The sequence below is a fragment of the Gracilinanus agilis genome, chromosome 6, assembly GCF_016433145.1.
Source record: "Gracilinanus agilis isolate LMUSP501 chromosome 6, AgileGrace, whole genome shotgun sequence".
Classification (NCBI taxonomy): domain Eukaryota; kingdom Metazoa; phylum Chordata; class Mammalia; order Didelphimorphia; family Didelphidae; genus Gracilinanus; species Gracilinanus agilis.
The window spans coordinates 271,451,447-271,472,308 of record NC_058135.1 but is presented as its reverse complement, the minus strand read 5'-3'; the positions used below and the strand labels follow the sequence as shown (position 1 = coordinate 271,472,308).

The following is a 20,862-nucleotide window of genomic DNA, read 5'->3' as shown; positions in this document are numbered from 1 at the left end:
GCTATCATTATTTCTTCTATCCCCCTAAGCACAGGCAGAAATGAAGAGTCTAGGGCAGGACTGGCACACAAGACTTCCCAACTCCAAGTCCAGTAACGTATCTCCACTTCAAGTCAAGAAGCATTTATTAACTGTCAAGATGGGTTAGACATTGAGCGAGCTGTTGCTAAATAACAAGTTGTTGTTGTTCAGTCTTCAATGACTCTTCCTGACTCCTTGGGAATTTTCCTAGCAAAAGATACTGGAGTGGTTTGCCATTTTCCAGATGGGGAAACTGAGGCAAACAGGGTAAATGACTTGCCCTTGGTCACACAGCCTGTAAGAGTCTGGGGTTGGTATTCTAGATTCCAAGCCCAGTGCACTCTTCATGGCACCACCTAGCAGCCAGGGACTGGCCCAATTCTAAGGCCCTTTCCGCGCCACACCCATGACTTCCCTTTATTTACTCTGGGCTCGCTAGTTCCAGGGTGGTTACTCCAGTATCTTGCAAGCCCCTTAGTGGTATACCTAGCACGCATGCGCTCGGAGCGCAGCTCCGCGGGTCTCCAAGTGCCGGTGGAACCTTATTTCTCCACCTCACTCCTTCGGAGCGGAAGCGGGCACTAATGGTCTCGGACAGGAGCGGAAGCCGCGGATCGGAGCCCTGTTTGTTTCGGGCAGAGGGCAGGAAGTGGGCACGCAGCGGGGCGGAAGTGCTTGGGCGTTGGCGCCGGCGTGGGTGTGGGTCTGTAAGAGTGCCTGCGAAGGGTGGCCGGCGGACCTCCCTCCCTCCCTCCCTCTCTCCTTCCCTTCCTTCCTCTCTCTGTGCGTCCGCTTCGGAGCCGGATGTTGGCGGAGCTTTGACAGGCAGCGGCGGCGGAGGCGGCAGTGGTGAGCGGGGCTGGAGCCGCTTGGGGGAGGGGAGGGAATCTTATCGGTGACCCCGACCTTTACTAGAACGGGCTTGGCCCTGCGCCTGCAGCTTCCCTCCCGCAGGGGCGTAGGTCTCCACGGCGCAGTGACCGTGGATGAGGGCTCACTTCCCCTCGTTCTGAGCCTCAGTTTCCACAAGGCAGGGGTGTGGGGGGCAGGTAGAAGGCTCCGTGATAGAGAGCCAGGTATAGGGATCAGATATGGTCTCAGACACTTTATATATGTGACTCTGGACAAGTCACTTAACCTCTATTGCCGAGCACGTACTCTTCTGCTCTGGGAACCGATGCAAGTATTGATTCTGAGACTGAAGAGAAGGGTTAAAAAAAAAAACCAAGGCAATTGGGTGTCCAGGAAGGGTGAGGGAGTTGGGCTCAATCGGACTGCTGCTTCGTGCCTCAGTTTTCCCTTCCATAAATTCCTCCTTCCACCCCCACCTTCCCAGGTGTACCCTTGCTGGGCCTCAGTCTGTGACAGCCCCTCCATGACCGAAGGATTGTAGACCCCAGCCCATCCCTCCCCTTTTGCCACGAAGTCCATGCATGTAAAACTGCTCTAGGTCTTTGATCTTCTGCAAAGGTGCCTGGGGATTCTGGAGGGGCCCCAGCGAGCAAGGGTTATTTCTGTTATCTGTGAAGTGAGGGAGTTGGCTGAGAAGCCTTTGATGTGTGTCGAAGCTCTCCACCGCACTCATTAAGTGGGCTGGGAACAACACTCTGGTGAAAAGTGATGTAATCTGCCCTGGAGGAGTTTAAGGCCTCACGGGGTTGGACTCTGTTTTCTGGAAGACCCTGAACCTGCTACAAGTGCATCTATGCTTAGTACCTTCCCCTTTGCACCAAGAGGAACCCACATTCTCATCCCAGCAGTGTCTGCATCACTCCTCCCCTGGCAACTGGACAGTGTACACTGGGAATAGTGGGTGTCCTGAAACATCCGGAGATCAGAATAGGAGCCTTTGATCCTGTGCTTATAAATGTTTGTTTAATTTATTGTTGAGGGAAATAACTTTCCCTCGGTCACTTGGCTACAAATGGGAGTCAAATCTAGGTCACCAGGCTTCAAGAGGTAGAAAGAACCTAAGGGAATGGATGATGTATTTCAGCTCTCTCATTTTACAGATAAGGAAACTGAGTGCACCCCCCCCCCCCATGAAGTGGGCTTGCCCAAGGCCATTCAGCTAGTAAGCAGCAAAGCCCAGGTCCTCAGATTTTGGTCAAAAGTGGGGTGGGGTGACATGAGGCTGAGCCTAGGGACAAGTGCTCATCATTTGGGTTCAGAGCTGTGGGACAGGGCCATGGTGAGACAAATCTGTAGCGGTTGGACAGAGACTCTGTAGATTAGGAGCCAGAATTTGCTCCAGCCCTATTACCCCAGTATGTTCCAGTCTTTCCCCGGTATCCTTCTGGGACTATAGCCTTGTTTATTCCTTCCCTTCCTATTTTCCTTGGAGGAGATAAAGCCTTGCCAGGTTGGGATTTTTGTGGATTCCCCCAGGTCAGTTTATTGTCATAATCTCAGATGATGGATAAGGGGAGACTTTCCTAGTGTGGGGCATGTCCTGTCAGAAAGAAATTACCAATTGAGAGTCAGGCCCAGAGCCTGGATGTCCTGGGTTCAAATCTAGCCTCAGATACTTCCTAGCTATGTGACCCTGGGCAAGTCACTTAAGCCCCATTGCCTAGCCCTTACCACTCTTCTGTCTTGAAACCAATACACAGTATTGATTCCAAGCCAGAAGGTAAGAGTTTAAAAAAAAAAATTATCAAGGGGGTACCAGTGTGGTTTTATTTTTGACCTGGCACCAGAGAGATGAGAAAGATTAAAGTTCAAAGTAGCTCCAACCCATTTATCTTGTAGCAGTAAAGAGTAAGGCAGCAATTTCAGCTCTAGGTGGGAATAACTTAGTAGGGACAGACATTTGGTAAGTAAGCTACTTGAAAGCTAGGTGGCTCAGTGGATAGAGAGCCAAACTGGGAGACAAGAGGTCCTGAGTTCAAACTGCTTGGTTGTATGGACTAGGGCAAGTCACTTAACCTCCATTGCCTAGCCTTTACAATTCTTTTACCTTGGAACTGATACTGTCTAGTCTATGACGGAAGGTAAGGGTTGAAAGCCTCCTTCCTTACCCTCTTCAGGATCAGGGTAATCCACCTCTTTTAAGCCTGGCCTCTTTTTAAAAATCTGGGCCCCTGGCTTGATTCATTCAGTGGAGCTTTTAAGGGTTTCATTCTTTGATGATTAAAGACTTAGATTAACTCCAGGGAGGACCATGGACACTTTCCGGTGGCACCATGCTGAAGAGTCTCATTGTCTCTGACCTTTGGTTTTGCTCCAATGAGCTGCATTGGTGGTTTTTTCCCCCCAGAAAGGAAGGAGCAGAATCATTGGTTATGAAATGATTTGCAGGGAGTAAGGCAGGACAGAGGCCTTTTCAAGCTGGGCTCTGTGAATCCTGCCTTAGGCTGGAGATTACTTGGGCCAGTCTAAAGTATTCCCTTCTTGTCTGCCCTCTTAGATGGGAATGCTAGGGAGCAGCTTTGTGCGATTGTGATGAGTTCATTCTCTGTAGCTTCAGAGAAGCTGATGGGGGTCATCCAGGAAGGGTGAATGCAGTCAGGAAGTGAAAGTAGGAACGTTGCAGAAAGGAGGTGAAATTTCTTTTTTTTTTTTTTTTTTTAACCCTTAACTTCGGTGTATTGTCTCATAGGTGGAAGAGTGGTAAGGGTGGGCAGTGGGGGTCAAGTGACTTGCCCAGGGTGACACAGCTGGGAAGTGGCTGAGGCCGAGTTTGAACCTAGGACCTCCCATCTCTAGGCCTGACTCTCACTCCACTGAGCTACCCAGCTGCCCCTGGAGGTGAAATTTCAAGTTGAGCCTTCTTTCAAAGGTTGGCCTCCTTCCTTCCTTGCACATACTTGAGCTCCCAGCTACTCTCTCCATTTTAGAGCTGGAGAGATTTTTTAAAGCTCATGTAGCTTTTTATTCCACCCATGGGAAAACTCAGGTCTCCAGAATGGCACATTGGACCCAGTGGCAGAGGTGGGACTATGGAGAGCATTAGACTTGGGGGACAGCAGAGCATCTGGCTTGAGTCTCCTCTAGCAACTGCCCTCCTGAGCTCCCTTCCTCCTTGTGCCCCTGGGACACAAGAATGTTAGCTGGGGAATGCCTCCAGGGGAGGGCCCAAATGGCATAGAGTGGACATGAGGAAAGCAGTGTATGGTGTGGTATGGAGGGGGGTCCTGGCTGTTGAGTCAGACGGCCTAGGCTCAGCTCCATGGACTAGTGGTGTGGTGAGACCAGCAAGTCCCTCCCTCCAGCTAAATCATAGTTTTCTCCAATTCTCAAGAATTGGAGTGACTCAAAAGTGGAATGGACTGTCCTGGGAAGTAGTAGTTTGCTTCTCCCTAGAGGTCTCTGAGTGAAAGCCAGACTGCTGAGCCCCAGAGTTAGAAAACCTTGGTTTTCTAGGTCTAATTCCTTGTTCTGCTACTTCAGACCTGCGAGACCTCTGACAAGTCTCCACCTCTTCTTGGGCCTCAGTTTCTCTCTATCTCAAACAAGGGCATTGGCCTCAGTGACCCTAAGGTCCCTTTGAGCTAGCCATCCCCACTCCTGTGTTACAAGGAAGGTTCCTGAACAGCCAGGGTTTAGATCTGAGAGCCTCTGAGTTTCCTCCCAACTTGGAGATCCTCTAATTCTGTATAAAATCAGAGGGACTCGAGTTGGGTGATTTTATGGCCCTCTTGACATTTTTTGATTCTGTAAGAGTATTTGGAAAGCGAATCATATTGTGGGAGTCAGATATGATTATAATGACCAGATTTCCCAGGATAGTCCTCATAAATTCATGTATCATCCTAGAATGTCAGACAATCAGAGGATCATGGCTCAACAATTAGAAATGAATTCATATGCCTTCTAGTCCAAATTTGACATTTTATAGATGAGAAAACTGAGGCCTGTAGAGGCTAAGTGACTTGCCCAAGGCCACAGAACTAGGAATTAGACCTGGTCATCTGGCTTCACAGCCAGCTTTCCCCAGAGACATGTCTCTTTTATACACCTGTTTTTTCCCCCCAAGAAGGGATTGTCCGTCTAGTCCACATTGAGAACTTTGAGAGAGGGAGTCCACTATATTCTGGGGCAGGCTGTTCTGGTTCCTAATCACTCACATTTTGGGGGGGGGGGTTATCACTGATGAGAAAACTGAGATCAGCCAAGGAGTGACTTGCTAGTCACACCACTATTAAGTGGCAGCAAATCAAGAGTCATACACAGGATTTCTGAGGCCAGATGCAGGCTCTGTCCACCGTACTAGAGCGCCTCACTTCTCTTCTGTGCCCTATGAGGCAGGCCTCTGACCTCAGGGCCAATGTTCTGTGTATTGTACTAGGACTTGCCCTGTAACATTTTAGCAAATAGTAACTGAATAAACTATGTCACTGAGCTGAGTAAAAAGTGGACTCAAAAAGGAAACACCCCAAGAAGATAGGTTCCTTTTTCTGGGATGTGGGGCTGGGAGTGAAGTAGGTTAGGTGCCCAGCGGGCAGGGCAGAACTTGGTCTTCATTTGGTCTGGAGCAGGTGCCAGGTGTGCTAATGTTAACTTCCCTGCGATTGGGACAATAAAGCAAAGCTGAACGACGGTCCTGGTTTGGGATTTATAAAATGCAATCTCCCTTTTAAAAAAAGGTGGAAAAAAAGGCAATTTCTGCTTTAGAGTGATTTCAGGTTTGCCAAGTACTTTGTCCCCCGCCTCTCTGAGAAGTCAGTGTTACAAGGCAGTGACCCTTGAGTAGGGATTGGGAGCAGAAGGGGGAAGAACAGGGTACTCGGAAGGAAAAGAATATTTTCCTTGTAGAGAACTGCTTTTGGTGAGGAAAATGGCATCTTGCTTTGGTGGAAGAGGTTCAGGGTAGCAGCATTCTTTTGGGGACAAGCAGGAGGAGTTTCTCGTTGGTCGAAGGGCTTCCTGGCTCTGGCTCCAAGCAGATCAGGAGCTGCGAGCAGCTTTTAAACACTGAGTCAGCATGGTTGCTGTGGTTACGGGAGCTGGTTGCTAGGTGCTCGGAGGCAATCTGCCATCTCAGTCCTCAGCCAGGGCTGCCAATGCGTAGCTGTCCCATTACTTCATGGCTCAGAGGAGTTCCGGATCTGGGCCACGGGCTTGCAGGTTGTGCTCCCCTCCTCCTCACTGCCACCCCATCATGGCCTTGTCAATGACTTCCTTATCTTTCCTCCCGATCCTCTGACCATATATGTCTTGTTTGGGCTCTCGGAATGTGTCTGAGCTCTGAGCAGGCTCTCTCCTGGGACTTCTAGCCGGGAGCAGATTGATCTGGGATTTTTTCCCTTACCCATATGGTGATCTGTCAGGCTGAGAGGTGCTTGCTCTTTAGAGTTTGTGGGGGCTTAAAGAGGCCCACCTTCTAACCGCACATGGCCACACCCTGCTTTTTATGACTGGAATCCAAGCCCCAGGGAGCAGAAGGAATCCCAGCTTTGGACCCAGCTCTTCCCTGGATCTCTAATCCAGGGAATATTTTTCCACTCCTCCTCTCCCAAGTCTTAGTGCTCTGAATGTTTCTTTCTTTTCTTCTCACCTCTCCCCCAGGCTTCTCATTTTCTCATCTAGTCCTAGAAGGGCAGAATTTTTTCTAGCAATACTCCTGAGTTTCCACTGAGATGACCTCAGAGCAGAGTTGGCTTGGGAAGTTCCGGGCTTCTGGCACTTATCCGCCCTGACTCTATCTCTGTCCCATTCCTGACATGGTCTCCATTGCTGGATCCTATCTGGGATCCTGTACTTTTTCTTATGAACTGAACATGTTCAAAATAGAACTCCTTATCTCTCCACTGAACCTACCTAACCTGACTTCCCTGTTTCTAGTGAGGACAATCACCTACTTTTGAGTCATTTCTTTATAATCCTTACTTTCTATTTTAGAATCAGTGCTGTGTATTGGTTTCAAGGCAGAAGAGCAGTAAGGGCTAGGCAATGGGGGTTGTGATTTGCCCAGCTAGGAAGGGCCCAAGGCCACATTTGAACCCAGGACTTCTCATTTCCAGGCCTGGTTCTCTATCTGCTGAACCACTTGGCTGCTGCTAGGGCTTCCTCTTCTTCCAGGAGGCTTTTTCTTGTTTATCCAGTGGTTAACTCCCTTCCCACTGGTCCCAGGTGACTTTCTATTTCCTTGGCATGCGTTTGGGGTCTTTGCTCTCAGAGAAAGAAAAAGGGGAGTGGGTGCCCTTTTGTTTTTCCTTCCTATCACTGGTATCACAAGCAGAGAACCTAAAATATAGCAAGTGGTTTGGAACCGTTTATTGCCTGAGTGAATGAAAGGCCAGGATGGGCCTGGAGTTACTGGGAGAGATGGAGGTGGTAAGACCATAGCCAGACCAACAGCAGCTCCTTCCTAGAATGAGATCATGTGCACCCATGTGCTTCTTGGCCTCTGCTTTTTAAAATTAAGGGCCTAGGCCAAAGAAGGGAGCCTACCTCTGTTTGTTCTCTGCATGGCCTTTGGAAAGGGAGCCTCCCACCAGAGTCATTTGGGAAGAGACTGTGTCCTTCCCTTTTGTAGCTGGAGACCATGATGATGATGCTGTAGCCTGAGCAGCTGGGAGGTGGGCAGTGCAGAGCCTGGCACAGCCCTTCCCCCACCCAGCTGGGAGATTTGAAGGGAGGCGCTGAATTGAGCCGTCCTGCGTCCCAGCTGCCATCTCTGGCAAGATCCCCAATCTGTGGGAGGCAAGGAGAGCCCAGAACTTCAGGCAACTTGCAACACAGATCAGGGGAGCTGGGTGAAGCTTGCAGTGGACCTTATAGCCAGCAGAGAAAAGACTCTGCTCTAGACCAGCTCTGTGACCCTTTCAGTATCTTTTCCAGGCTCTGCAGGACGAGACCAACTGATATCATGGCCATGGATCCTCTCTCTGACCTGCAGGATGACTTAACCTTTGATAACACCGATGAGGCCCTGAACCAACTGAAGCTGGCTTCCATTGATGATAAAAACTGGCCCTCTGATGAGATGCCAGACTTTTCCAAATCAGGTGGGCATTTATTGACCCTGGGCAACAGGAGAAGTGGGAGGGCAGGGGCAGGGGCAGGGGCAGGGAGAGAGCTCTAGGTAGGAAACCAGAGGAAGAGGCCCCGGAACCAGATTGGAAGTTTATGTTCAGGGGTGAGAAGGGAGTCATGGAGAACCCTGCCCCATGGATTGCACTATAACTATGGCATATATCTCTTGCTTCTCAGATGACTCCAAGAGCAGTTCTCCAGATCCTAGCACACATCTGAAATGGGATGACCCTTACTATGACATTGCCCGACACCAGATCGTGGAGGTGGCAGGTGAGCAAAGCTTCCTGTCTTCCCCTTGCACTGACACTGGAGTAACACCGATGGGCAAAGGCGGAGAGGGGCTCTTACATGAGAGCGAGTTGGAGGCTTGTGTGGAGTCAGGAGAGACAGCTGGGTCCAGCCCCTTGGGGAGAAAAGGTGCTGAGTGATGTCCTTGGGGGCCAGCAGAGCCCAGCATGTGGGGAGCCCTGCATTGGGACAGAGGCAGGAAAGCTGGAGAGGTCTCCCCAACCCCAAAGTCATCCTTTCTTCATATAAGTTCTTTGCCTTCCACTTGTGCTTTGGGCTCCATTGAGTATATTAGTGCAGGTGTTTCCTCCCCCTGGGCTTGTACAGTTCTGGTGGGAAGGCCTGGCATGCTCCAAGTCTGGACTCACCTCCTGGAGGTGTTTCTTTCTTTCTTTCTTTTTTTTAAACCCTTACCTTCTCTCTTAGAATCAATACTGTGTATCAATTCCAAGACAGAAGAGCAGTAAGGGCTAGGCAGTGGGATTAAGTGACTTGCCCAGGAAGTATCTGAGGCCAAATTTGAACCCAGGACCTCCTATCTCCAGGCTTGGCTCTCTATCCACTGAGCCACCCTGGGCTGCCCCCTGGAGTCTCCAGGCGCTGGCTTCAGCTCCATCAGAGGGTGTGTGTTTAATGTTGTGAATGACAGTCCTCCTCATAGGACTGTTCTGTGGACTACATGCATAGTGGAGGATAACAGAGATGGAATATCCTAGAGGATGGTGGCTTTGTTCTCTGCCTGGACCTCTTCTGCCCCCAACCAAGGGATCCTGGGGAAATAGAACTGCAACTTTTTTCTGTTTCTCCAGGGTTTGGTGAGTCTGAAGGGGGCCAGCCAGGTAGGTGGGATCCTGGGGCTCTGCACTCTGGCCTTTGGGGCTCACAGCCTCTGGTGGTGTTAATTAGGAGGGGCTCTCTGGTGGGGATTGAGTGGGGCTGGCGGGATTGCAGCCCTTCTCCTGGTGGCAGATGGTGGCATTGGTATGGGGCGAAGCCAATGACTTGACCCAGGAAGCGTTAGGGTTGAGCAGGAAGGCACTCCGGGCCAGAAATCCATGGGAAAGGTGTCTCAGAGTAGAATGCTTTGTGCCCATCTCTGTCTTCACCCCAGTAGGATTTGCAGAGTGTCTTTGCCAGGAAGTACAGAAGCTGATCAAAGCTGGAGATGAAGGGCCCAAGGCTTCTCTCCTGAGAGCACCCCTGAGTGGGGCAGCCCATCTGTGGGGTGTAGAAACCCATTAAGAGGGCTAGAAGAATTTGGGGACCCTGGTCTAGAGCCATGGACATATGGAACAGGATACCGAGTATGTCCCTAGTGGACTGGAGGAGGGCGTGCATCCATGTTCACTCCCAAGCTTGCCTCCTTTGTGGAAGTTTCTCCTTTAGTCCCCACTTTGGACCTTCCTCCTGGATTGAGTGTGGGTGTGGGTGTGGTTGGCCCTTCCAGTCTGCAGCAGGGACTGCTGTTGCTGATTAACCCTTGGGGAGACTTCCTGATTGGTATCTGGGGAATCCAGAAGAGGCCTTGCTGGCAGACCCATGTGGTTTCAGCACACAGTGGCCATCCCCAGAGGAGCCCTTTCACCTGCTCCTTCTCACTTCTTAAGCCCAGGGTCGGGAAGCTCTCCTTGGAGGCTCTTTCCCATGGGCATTTTCCATGTTTGTTCTAGCACTTGTCCTCTTGGTCAGAGTGGCCCCAGAAGGGTCTCTTTAGCTGCCCTTGTGGCTTTCACTGTGAGACCCAGGCCCTCACCCCTTCCCAGCCAGTTCCTCGGTCCCCTCTGTATCTAAGCTCCACAGATAAACCATCCTGTCTGTTCATCTTGGTCCCTTCTGGGTAGAGACACAGTGTAGCTGGGCCAGGTACACCTGCTTTGGAAGTAGAGCTTCCTTTTCCTCAGAAGTACATCCATGCTCCAGGTCCTTCCCTCTGGGAGTTAAGATGGACTGGCCTAACAGATTAATTATCTCCATGCCCATTTACATGAAGAATAGGACTTTCCTCAGATAGGACCAGCTCACTTGGGCAGCTGTGTCTCCATCTCTGCTTTTATCATTCCTCAGTGTATCCAGGGTCCTATTGAGGAGCCTCTCTCAGACTGGTTGTGGTACATTCATAGAAGGGACAGGTCAAGAACAGCTGGGGGAAGTCCTCTGGGGGAAGAGTCATGGGGTGTGTGGGAGGGGAAAAGGGACTCTTATTAGCTGGATATGAGCCTCAGACTCTGCTTCAGGGAGATACTGAAAGGAATCTCAAAGGAGGAGGACTCACTTGAACCTATTATTAGGAGTAAGGAATTAAATTAAATTTGGAAAAGCCAGCTTTTGAGGATGCATAGGCCAGCCACTGCCTCAGTGCCTCCTTGCTACCTTTTGCAAGAGCCCCTGCCTGCTGAAAAAATGAACACAGTAACACATCCTAAGTGCAAGGCTGAGCTCGAGGTTATTATCACTACCATTTCCACACCATAACACTTTGAAATAACAGAGCTCAGAGCCTCGGGGGTCACCACTTTGGGAAGACTGCCAAGCCACCTAAAGGAAAGGGTCAGGAGAGCCATCCATCTAATAATAAGCCCATTGGAAGGTTATCCTGGGATGGGGAAGGAGGGATCCTGTAAATTCAGGGTTAGGTGATCAGTAGCCATTGGCCAGGCAGATGGTGTAGGGCAGTTGAGTACAGGGGTCCTCCCTTCTCCAGTACAGATCAATAACCATTGGACAACCCGAGAGTCAGTTGCTAGGAGAACCAAGAGCTACAGTGATTTGTTTTGGATCAGACTGTGTGATAACAGAGGCTGTTCTGGCCAACTTCAGGGCTGGCTTGCCACCCATCGCACCATGCTGCCTCCCTAGAAGATTGCATAAAGAAACAAAAGTCATCATAACATGAAAATATTCAATAACATATAGATCATTTCTGAAATGAGTTGTCCCTCCTCAGGCTGAGTTTATCCCTGTGGTCCAGCTCTGCCTCATTACCCATGTATCAATGTCTTGGTTGGTCTTCATCATTCATTTGAATATCAGAGAGGTCCATGGGAAGACGGATGGCATCCTGGAATATGTTTGCAACAATATGACCCTCTTCTATATTTGGGCTCTAAAAAGTCAAGTAGGAAACAAAGGATGCTGTATCACTCTGCGTACAATTTTGTTGGGGAAATTGTATCCCTCCCCTGACATTTGATTCAGGGTTTGGTCTAAGAATTTGTGCAGTTACAAATATATCCTAAACTGGAGACAAAAAGCTCACTTTGATGTTTCTTTTTTCAAGCTAAAACCTCAATCAAACCTTTTCTCTCTCTCAACTCAGAAATGATGGCCCTTTGCCAGTACCAGTTATCCTCAGATAAGGATGACTTCCTATATCATGTTCATGAAAATAGTACAAGTGACTCTTGCCCTTTCCTGCAGCCACTATTTGCATCTGCGTGAAAATTTCTCCCTTTGAGGAGGCCTCTGTTACAATCATCTTTGGGCAAGACACCCAAATTTTTATTCCTATGCCCAAGCTTCCCTTTTCTCAGCCTGCAAGAGGAGGATGTGGCTGCTTTAGAATTGGGGGTGGGTGGGGAGGAAACCTCATAATAGCTTGTCCTGAAAGAACACCATGAGGGCAGCATGGGAGAAGGCAGTGTCTCTCATTGTAGGATAGACACTGGGACTCTCAGCCATGTTGCATGACGTCTGAGCCTGAGTGCTGTCTCCATGGAGCCATATCTCTTTCTCATCAAAGGGGAACATGTATATGAATAAAAGGCATTGTGAACCCTCACACCCCACAGGTCCTCACTTCAGAATGATTCTAGCTCTGGCTCTGAGTGACTTTTAAACAAATAGGACTTTTACATGGAAACAAACATGGGCTTTCCAAGGAGTTCCCTTCAGCTGCCATTTGCTTTAAAAAAAAAAAAAAACAAACCTTCCCTTCTGTCTTAGAATTGCTGTAAGTATTGGTTCTAAGGCAGAAAAGCAGTAAGGGCCAGGCAATGGGGGTAAGTGACTTGCCAAGGAAGTATCTGAGGCCATATTTGAACCCAGGACCTCTCATCTCCAGGCCTGGCTCTCCATCTACTGAGCCACCTAGCTAGTCCCCATTTGCTCTTTCTAAGGATGCTCCCCTTACTCAAGATTCTGCCTTCACAGCCTGAACATACTTTGTAATAAATGCTACGTTTTGTAATACTAGCTGTTTGCCGAGCCCACCTTCATCCACTGTGCTTAGATTTGCTTTTTTTTTTCCCCCCAAAATCCCTCTGAGCCCAGGAAAGATGCAGGGATCCGAGACAACGTGGTCCAGTGGGAACTGGCTCTGGTCTCAGAGACCTGATTGGATCATATCTACCCTCTAATACTTAATAGCTCTGAGGCCTTGGGCAAAGTTGCTTAATCTTTTTACCCTCAGTTTCCTCATCCGTCAAGTGAAGGGGGTGGACCTGATGGCCTCTGGGTTTCTAGCTAAGCTCTATGTTACATGCTTATGAAGAAGAGATGAATTTCCTTTGCAAGTTCATAAACTAGCTCTGAGGGCAGTTCCCAAAGTGGAGTCCAGGCATGTTTGGAGCGGTGAGAATATTTCAGGAATTTCTGTGTAGCCTCTCATGATGACTCCTTAGATAGCTCATCAACAGGCAGGGACTGGTGGAGTGGAAAGAACATTGGCCTTGTTTGGCAGAGTCCTGTCTGACTTTTCTTTTTCCCCCCTAAAATGGGTCTCATTGTCTTACCTAACCTGGGAGATATTTATCTTACAGTTACATCAGCCCCAGTATTTATTGGCTCAGAATCCTTGAACCTTTCCACTTTTTCTGACTCTCCCTTGGGCTAGCCTGAGGTGGTCCTCCAGATTGGTGTCACACTTGTTGCCTTAGCCCTGCTGCCCCTCAAAACGCCCCCACTTACTTGGTCCAGTGGCCTCTGGCTTCTAGTGGGGAGCGCACACGTGAACCATCAGAGCAGGTCTCTTTCCTGAGTCTCAGCTTCCTCTTTTGTAAAATGGGATGATGATCCTTGCCCCACATGCCTTATGGGGTTCTTAAGGAAAACGCTTTGTAATCAAGGGTGCCATGGGAGTGCGGGCTGATTATTGGGATGAGATCATGAATGTTGGTGACTTGCTCTTGAAAATCCCAGGCTGTGCTTTGCAGACCGTGGAAGCAGCCTTCTTCACATCTTGGCTGCTCTCAGACTCTTCCTTCTTTTTTTTTTTTAAATTGAAATATTGTATTTTTTTAGAAAAAATTTCCATGGTTACATGTTTTTACTTCCTCTCTCCCCCCCCCCCATAGCCTACACACATTTCCACTATTTTAACATGTCTCATTAATCAAGACCCATTTCCATATTATTGATAGTTGCATTGGTGCAGTAAGGCTCTTCCTTCTGACTTGGTCTCTCTCACCCTCTAGGAGACGACAAATTTGGGCGGAAGATCATAGTATTCAGTGCCTGTCGGATGCCTCCAAGCCACCAGCTGGACCACATCAAACTCCTGGAGTGAGTCGGGTAGGGGAGGTGGGCGTTTGTCCCAGGAAGCCCAGTTAGAAAGTTCTTCTCTGAGCTCCTTCCATGGGAAAGGGTCAGGGTCTCACAGGAAAGCGGGAAGAAGCACTTAAAAGTGCCTACTCTAGGCCAGTCACTGTATATAGACAGCCCTTTACAGATATCATCTTATTCTGTCCACACAACAGCTCTGGGAGGTAGGTGCTCTTTTTAATCAGCATGTTACAGTTAAGGAAACTGAGGCAGGGAGCAATTCACTGATTTGTGTGGGGTCACAACTAGGAAACATCTGTGGCTAGATTCGAACTCAAATCTTTCTGGTTCTAGGCCCAGATGTCTAACCACTGTACAACCTGGCTACTCGTAAGTGGCCTGCCCTGGGGATTGCTTGGTATGGTTGATTCTTCTCATCCTAGGAAATAGCGACTTAATTTTGTGAGACTCAGACTTGTGCCTCCCCACTTCAGTAGTGCTTCTGCTGCATTTATGTATTTACGTCCATTTGCACAGTTAGGATGGCCATATTTTATTTTCATAGCACAGATGAATCTGGCCTAAGTATGTTCTAACAAGCCCGTAGCTGCTGGCCACTTGCTGCTCAGGCCGTGGCTAGAATAGACTCTGGGGGAGTCGGCCAGTCATTGGAGATGCCAATTTCTGAATGGCCGTCACAGCCCAGGAGAGTTCTGGTCCCTCTGAAGCCCAGCTAGCTTCCACCTAGAGGGCCAAAGGAGGACCGAAGGATCGGCTTTGGTACTTTTCTGCCTCCGCATGATCATCTCTGGTCTTGCACAGCTCTCTGGGGAGACTGTAGAGGGCTGGCCGAGGCTCCTGGCCTGGCTCGATCGGACCACAAAGGCGATAGATCCTGGGGAAGAGCTTGTAAAGGGAAGGCGCGAAGAAGGACTCGGCCTCCCCTGATGCTGCCAGATGAGAAGCGTTCTAGCTCTGAGCCTCCTTGAGCTTCTCCCCCTGCCCCGCCAGCTCCCAGAGGACGCCTTTGGGGCGGAGCTCGTGCTGCTCCCCAGCCTCCTCCCTAGACCTCGGGCCTGCACTTAGCATCCCTTCGCCCACTGAGGGGCCATCTTCCTTCCTTCCTCCCCACTTGACGTGTTCTCCTTTCCACAAGAAGGCTGGCCAGGGCCTTCGCTCGTGCTCCCCTCTGCCTTTGCCTGAGCTGGGGTGGCTCTGGGGGGGTGTGTGGGGAGAAGGTGGATTCTGCTGGCAGTCTCCACCTCCTGAGGGCCTCGAATGGTGTGCCAGCCTTGGGCCCTCCCTCTCCTGAGTTATGGGGATGAGCTAGCCCTTCCTCTTTCCTCCTAGGGGGGATGCATAGTCCCAGACATGGGGCCTGGTAGAGGTAGCTCTGCCTTCGGAGGCAGAGCCGAGGGGCGCCGCTTATCTGCTGTGTGGTCTGGCCCACCCCCTTTCCCTCTGGGCCCCAGCCTCGTCACCTGTAAAATAAGGGCAGGTCTTGTGGAGTCCTGGAGTGCCTGCTTTGGGGACAGCAAAGAGCCCCAGAGATGCGCACGTGCACACACAGGCATTTCGTAGCTCTTGGGCAGATAGGGAATACCGCATGGCCGGCCCTCTCTCTTTTCTTTGGAGATGGATTGTTGGCTTTTTTCTTACACTTCAGCTGTGCCCCTCCACCCCCTTACTGAACCCTTTCCTGTAACTGAGCCAAGCCTACGAACACAGCAGCCAGAGCTGGTGGTACCCCATCTGTAGCCCCCCAGTTCTCTACCCAGAAGAGGGTTGTTCTCAGAGACCACGAGGGGTGGATCAGTACAAGGCAGGTAGCTTTTAAGAGGCCTCCCAGAAATCACAGTGATGATGATAATAATAGCTGCCATTCATACAGCACCTGCTGTGTGCCAGGCACTGTGCTTTATTATCTCATTAATTCTCACAAAAGCTCTGGGAGGTGGCGGCTATTATGACCCCTACTTTATAGATGAGGAAACTGAGGCAGGCAGGTTAAATGACTTTTCCAGGGTCACACAGTTAGTCTCAGGCCGAATTTGAACCCAAGTCTTCCTGACTTCAGGCCCAGGGCTTTGTGCTCTGAAGTGCCCCCTTGACTACCTCTGAGTCTAGTGAAAAGAACCTTAAATTCAAAATCAGGAGATGGATTCACATTCCATCTTGGACCTTTTTGGGCTTTCCAGCCTCGGACAGACCTCTTCTCTCTAGGCCTTAGCTTCCTTCTCTGCAAAATGAGAGGGGTTGGACGGGGTGACTGGCCTTTCCTGCTCTAAATCTGTGACCTGGTAAACCCTGGGGGCTGGGGGGTGTTTCCTCAGGTACCTAAAGTATACCTTGGATCAGTATGTGGAGAGCGACTACACCTTGCTGTATCTGCACCATGGCCTGACCAGTGAGAACAAGCCCTCCCTCAGCTGGCTCCGAGATGCTTACCGGGAGTTTGACCGCAAGTGCGTCTGTGGGGAGCCGGCCACGAAGGGATGGAGGGAGTTGGGGATCAGCTTAGCCTCTTGGGAACTTCTGCCTGCCGCTCCTGGGGCCACACAGAGCCCGAGACTCCTTCCCCCAGCCCCCCCGGCTTCTCTCCTTAGACTAAAGGCCGTCACTTCTTCCAGTGGGCCTGTGGGGCCTGGCCCTCAGGGCCTTCTCCTGGATCCCTTCCAGCTTGTCACCATCCTTCATGCCAAGATGCCTCTTCAGTGAGGAAACAGGGGGCCGGGCGGCAGAGCCTGGTCTCAGGCCAGCCCCACTGAGCCAGTCTTCTGCCCTTTCTCAGGTACAAGAAGAACATAAAAGCCCTGTACGTGGTGCACCCCACCATGTTCATCAAAACGCTGCTCATCCTCTTTAAGCCCCTCATTAGGTGAGGCTGGGGGGTGTCCTGGGCTCATTGGGGGGATCCCTGCTGAGGCAGGTCCACGGGGAAGCTCAGGCTTTCGCCCTCCCGGGAGGGGGCCTGCTGCTTGTCCCCCATTTCTGAGACACGGTCTTCTCCTGGACTGGCAGCTTCAAGTTTGGGAGGAAGATTTTCTACGTGAACTACCTGAGCGAGCTGTGCGAGCACGTGAAGCTGGAGCATCTGGGCATCCCTCGACAAGTGCTCAAGTGAGATGCCCACGGTGGGGGGGCAGGGAGGCGGCCAAGTGCCCGGCCTTCGGCCCTGACCCTGAGCCCTCTTTCCCAGATATGACGACTTTCTCAGATCTACCCAGAAAACCCCCGCCACGGCGCCAAAGCCGACGCCCCCTCGGCCCCCGCTTCCTAACCAGCAGTTTGGGGTCTCCCTGCAGCAGTGAGTCTCCTGGGCAGGGTCATGGGTGCGGGAGGGGGCGCCAGCAAGGGTGTGTTGGCCCCGGCTCACCCCCCTCTCCCCCCAGCCTGCAGGAGAAGATCAATGAGCCTGAAAACCTGCCTCTTGTCCTCAGAGAGACTGTTGCCTACCTGCAAGCCCACGGTGAGTGCGAGGCCCTTCCCTAGCAGGCCGGAGTCTAGGAGGGCTGGAGGGGGTCTGCTATTTACCGTGTGCCCCGGGGCAGCTCCCTTCAGCCCTGGAAAGGGGAGACTCAGCCTGGCCCTCGTACCTCTGCAGGCTTTTGTGAGGAAAGCACTTGGTGACCCTCGGCCTCTGGGGGTCTCGCTCCCTTCCGTTTTGGCCTCCTCCTCCTCAGTGCCTGGAGTGGCTGAAAAGCTGAGCTTTGCTGACCCAGGGCAGGGGCTGGCCCGGGGCCTGCTTGGGCCTCATTCTCCTCCTCTTGCTGTCCAGCTCTTACCACCGAGGGGATTTTCCGCAGATCAGCCAACACGCAGGTTGTTCGGGAGGTGCAGCAGAAGTACAACATGGGTGAGTGTGGAGGTGGGCAGCCGGGCCTTCTCGGCGGCCCGGTCAGGGATGCCTTCGGGTCCGGCACCAGGGTTCTGGCAGGGACACGTGAAGAGGAGGTGCGGCCGCGGAAGCCGCGGCATCCCTGAGGGTGATGGCTGGGAGAGAGCCGCCGAGGGGCACGGAGAGACGGAGGGCTGCGGGCCCGGCCTTCAGAGAGCCGGCTTGTTAGCGGTCAGTGCCCGTCAGGGGCTCGGGGTGGATGGCCCTGGCCGGACACAAATGCTCCAATTGGCAGCTGTTTTTTATCAGCCTGGCGTCCGGCCGGGCAGAGGATGCAGCGAGGTTCTGGGCTTGGGCCTGGGGCTGGGACTCGGCACGAAGTCTGGACCTCGGGGCGCCCGCCTGGGCCCGGAGCTGCGCTCACCCTTCGTGTTCCGCCAGGGCTGCCGGTGAACTTTGAGCAGTACAACGACGTGCACCTCCCCGCCGTCATCCTGAAGACCTTCCTCCGGGAGCTGCCCGAGCCGCTGCTCACCTTCGACCTCTACCCGCACGTCATCAGCTTCCTCAGTGAGCGCCTCCCCCGGGGCTCAGCCCCTCCGTCCGCGGCCCTCGCTGGGGGAAGGGGGAGCTTCTCCCGGGCCCCCTCGAGCTCCCCGTTCCTGGGCCGAGCCGTCCCCATGAGCTGGTGTCCGTCTTTTGCAGATATCGAGGAGGGCCAGCGAGTGGCAGTGACTCTGCAGGTCCTGCAGACGCTCCCTGAGGAAAACTACCAGGTGCTGCGCTTCCTGACCGCCTTCCTGACCCAGGTCAGTGTCTCGCTGGGGCCTCCAATGACGAGAGCTGGGAGCGGGGCAGGCCGGAAGGGGACGCTCATCGTTTCCCTCTTCTGCCCCTTTCCAGATCTCCTCCCGGAGTGACCAAAACAAGATGAACAACACTAACCTGGCCGTGGTCTTCGGGCCTAACTTGCTGTGGGCCAAGGATGCCGCCATCACTCTCAAAGCCATCAATCCCATCAACACCTTCACCAAGTTCCTGCTGGATCACCAAGCAGAGCTGTTCCCCAGCCCAGGGGGGCCCTGAGCCCCCTCCTCTCCATCCTCCTCCTTCTCCCCCCTTCCGGCAGCCACTGTCCACTCCTTTGGCCTTGTCCCAATGGAACAAGCCCAGGGATCCCGAGATGGGTCAGTGCTCAGGAGGGACGCCCTCCTCCACGCTGGGTCCGGAGGGCCCCTTCTGCGCCTCCGTAGCCCAGGCCCGGCCCCCCGCCTGGGGCTCCAGGAGCCTCCATCTCTTAAACATTCCTTCTCTCAACAGCCTTATCCTCCTGCCCTGCCCTTTAGTGCCAGGCTGCTCTAGGGCTCCCCGAGGCCGAGATTGGGCTTTCAAGATGGGAAAAGGGGCCTCCCCGACGCCCCATTTTCCATACTGCTCTCCCTGCTGGCCTCCCTCCCCCGTTCCCCAGTGCCCATTGGTGACTGCCTTTCCCCTGGGCTGGGGCACCGGGGCCGCGTGTCTCCTTCATGCTATGTGCTTAGTGTGAGCAGAAGCGTTCCCATTCTCAGAAAACGTTCCAGGCCGCGGCCATGGCCGCGGCCGCACTTTCTCCCTCTGGGTGACTCGGCCCTGGCCGTCGCTGGTTGAGAGAGCAGCCACCGTGACGCTGGCCGTGACACTGGCCATGCCGCGGAGCCCCAGCCGACCACTCCTTCCCACCTGAGACTGCTGGGATTGGCTGGTGGAAACCCTTCCCCGACTCCTGTCTGTCCACGACAAGTTAGTCCACATTCCTTGGGTGCCTCCATCCACTCCCTCCCAGCCTTAGACCGGGTTCCCGAGACCTCGGGCCTTCTTCGGACTGCCGTGTCGAAGCCAGGGCACGGCGCCGGGCCTTAGAACTCTTCTTGCTTTTGCCAAGCTAGCCCTTCGCAGGCAGGGCCCCGGGACCCGAGCCGCGCTTGCTTGTTCCGTGCTAGGAGCCTCTGCTAGCGAGGGAGAGGCGGCTCTGATGGGCCTTGGCTGGACTTCAGCCAGGTGGGCCGCTCTCGGGGTGCCCCGTAGCCTGACGTCACGGCGATTCCGTGCAGCGCTCCAGATCCTAGCAGCCAGGAGCCAAGCGCCGGCGGTCCTGGGGAACTCTCCAGGGCTGTTTTTTAAGCTGCCCCTTACGACCCGCCCCTTCCCCACATCCCCCTGCCTGGCCAGGGTGGCCTAGAGCTAAGCACCCCTCTGGGGCTGGGCCGAGGACTGACTGAGCAGAACCTTCTGGAGCTCTTGGAAGCTCTCATCCATCCCTGTCTGCCACTGCTTTCTGTGCTCAATTCCTTGTATATTGGTTTCAGCCCCTGGCCCCTCTCCTCCATTTCTGGGGAGGCTTCTGGACCTGTCTGCCAGGCCTCCCAGGAGCAGCCAAGGCTGGGCCCCCTGGTTCCTGGGAGGGCCTGGGGGTCAGGTCTGCCTCTGCGGGAGGGCTGGACTGTGAAATGAGTTCACATTCACATTTATTGACTTACTTGGCACCAATCATGTATTTCACCATTTGCACTTTTTGTATTTCAATAAAGATGGAGATTGAAAAATGGTTCCGCTAAATGGGGTTCAGGGAGGGGGAGAGGGACAGAATCTGGGCTGTGGTCTGTACCTCCTTGGCTTAGTTAATCCCCTGATCAAAGATCCCCAAGAATGAAGGAAAGGGGGCCCAGGCATGGGAAGGAACTTGTACAGCGTTTCCCATGGTCTGGTGTGGCCAGTCCAGAGAGCGAGAGGGGCCGTCCGCCATCTAGAAACAAACCCATGTGAGCAGCTGGTTAGAGTCCGGGGCATTTCCCTCCACTGGGGAGGCGGATTCGGGGTTCTTTTGGCTGCTGGGATGTTAATGGTAACCAGGTGGAGGTGGCAGTGGAGCCTGGGGGAGGGGGAGGACAGCTAGGATAGCTCTGGCCAGGGCCTCTTCGAGGGTAGGGGGGAGGGACCCTACCCTCCAGCTGGGAAACCTGACCAGCCTGGGCTGGCAGCAAGGCCTGTGCTCCACCCCACCACCCTGGGGCCTCAGGGCCTCTCTGGTGTGCATTGGTTGTGAGGGAAATGGCTTCTGCCCTCAAGGAACTCACACTCTTGTAGTGGGGGGAGGACTCGCCTTCTGCAGGCCAGTTTGGACTGGGAGGTGGGAAGGGGCACTGGAGGGGTTAGCCAGGGAGGTGGCCCATAACCAGAAGGTGAAGAATATTTAATGGGAAGGGGGACAGGCAGCT

At 52.8% G+C, this 20,862-nt stretch overlaps 1 protein-coding gene across 1 annotated transcript; it reads left to right on the top strand.

Annotated features, from left to right (window-relative positions):
* Window positions 1-794: 794 nt before the first annotated feature.
* ARHGAP1 (Rho GTPase activating protein 1) lies at window positions 795-20,190 on the top strand. The gene is made up of 13 exons (XM_044682205.1): window positions 795-870; window positions 7,807-7,973; window positions 8,179-8,274; window positions 13,704-13,791; window positions 16,104-16,235; window positions 16,562-16,648; window positions 16,792-16,890; window positions 16,970-17,077; window positions 17,163-17,239; window positions 17,549-17,626; window positions 18,050-18,178; window positions 18,314-18,417; window positions 18,512-20,190. The coding sequence occupies exons 2-13, from the start codon at window positions 7,835-7,837 to the stop codon at window positions 18,692-18,694; spliced, it is 1,320 nt and encodes a 439-aa protein (XP_044538140.1). The 5' UTR covers window positions 795-870; window positions 7,807-7,834; the 3' UTR covers window positions 18,695-20,190.
* Window positions 20,191-20,862: the final 672 nt, after the last annotated feature.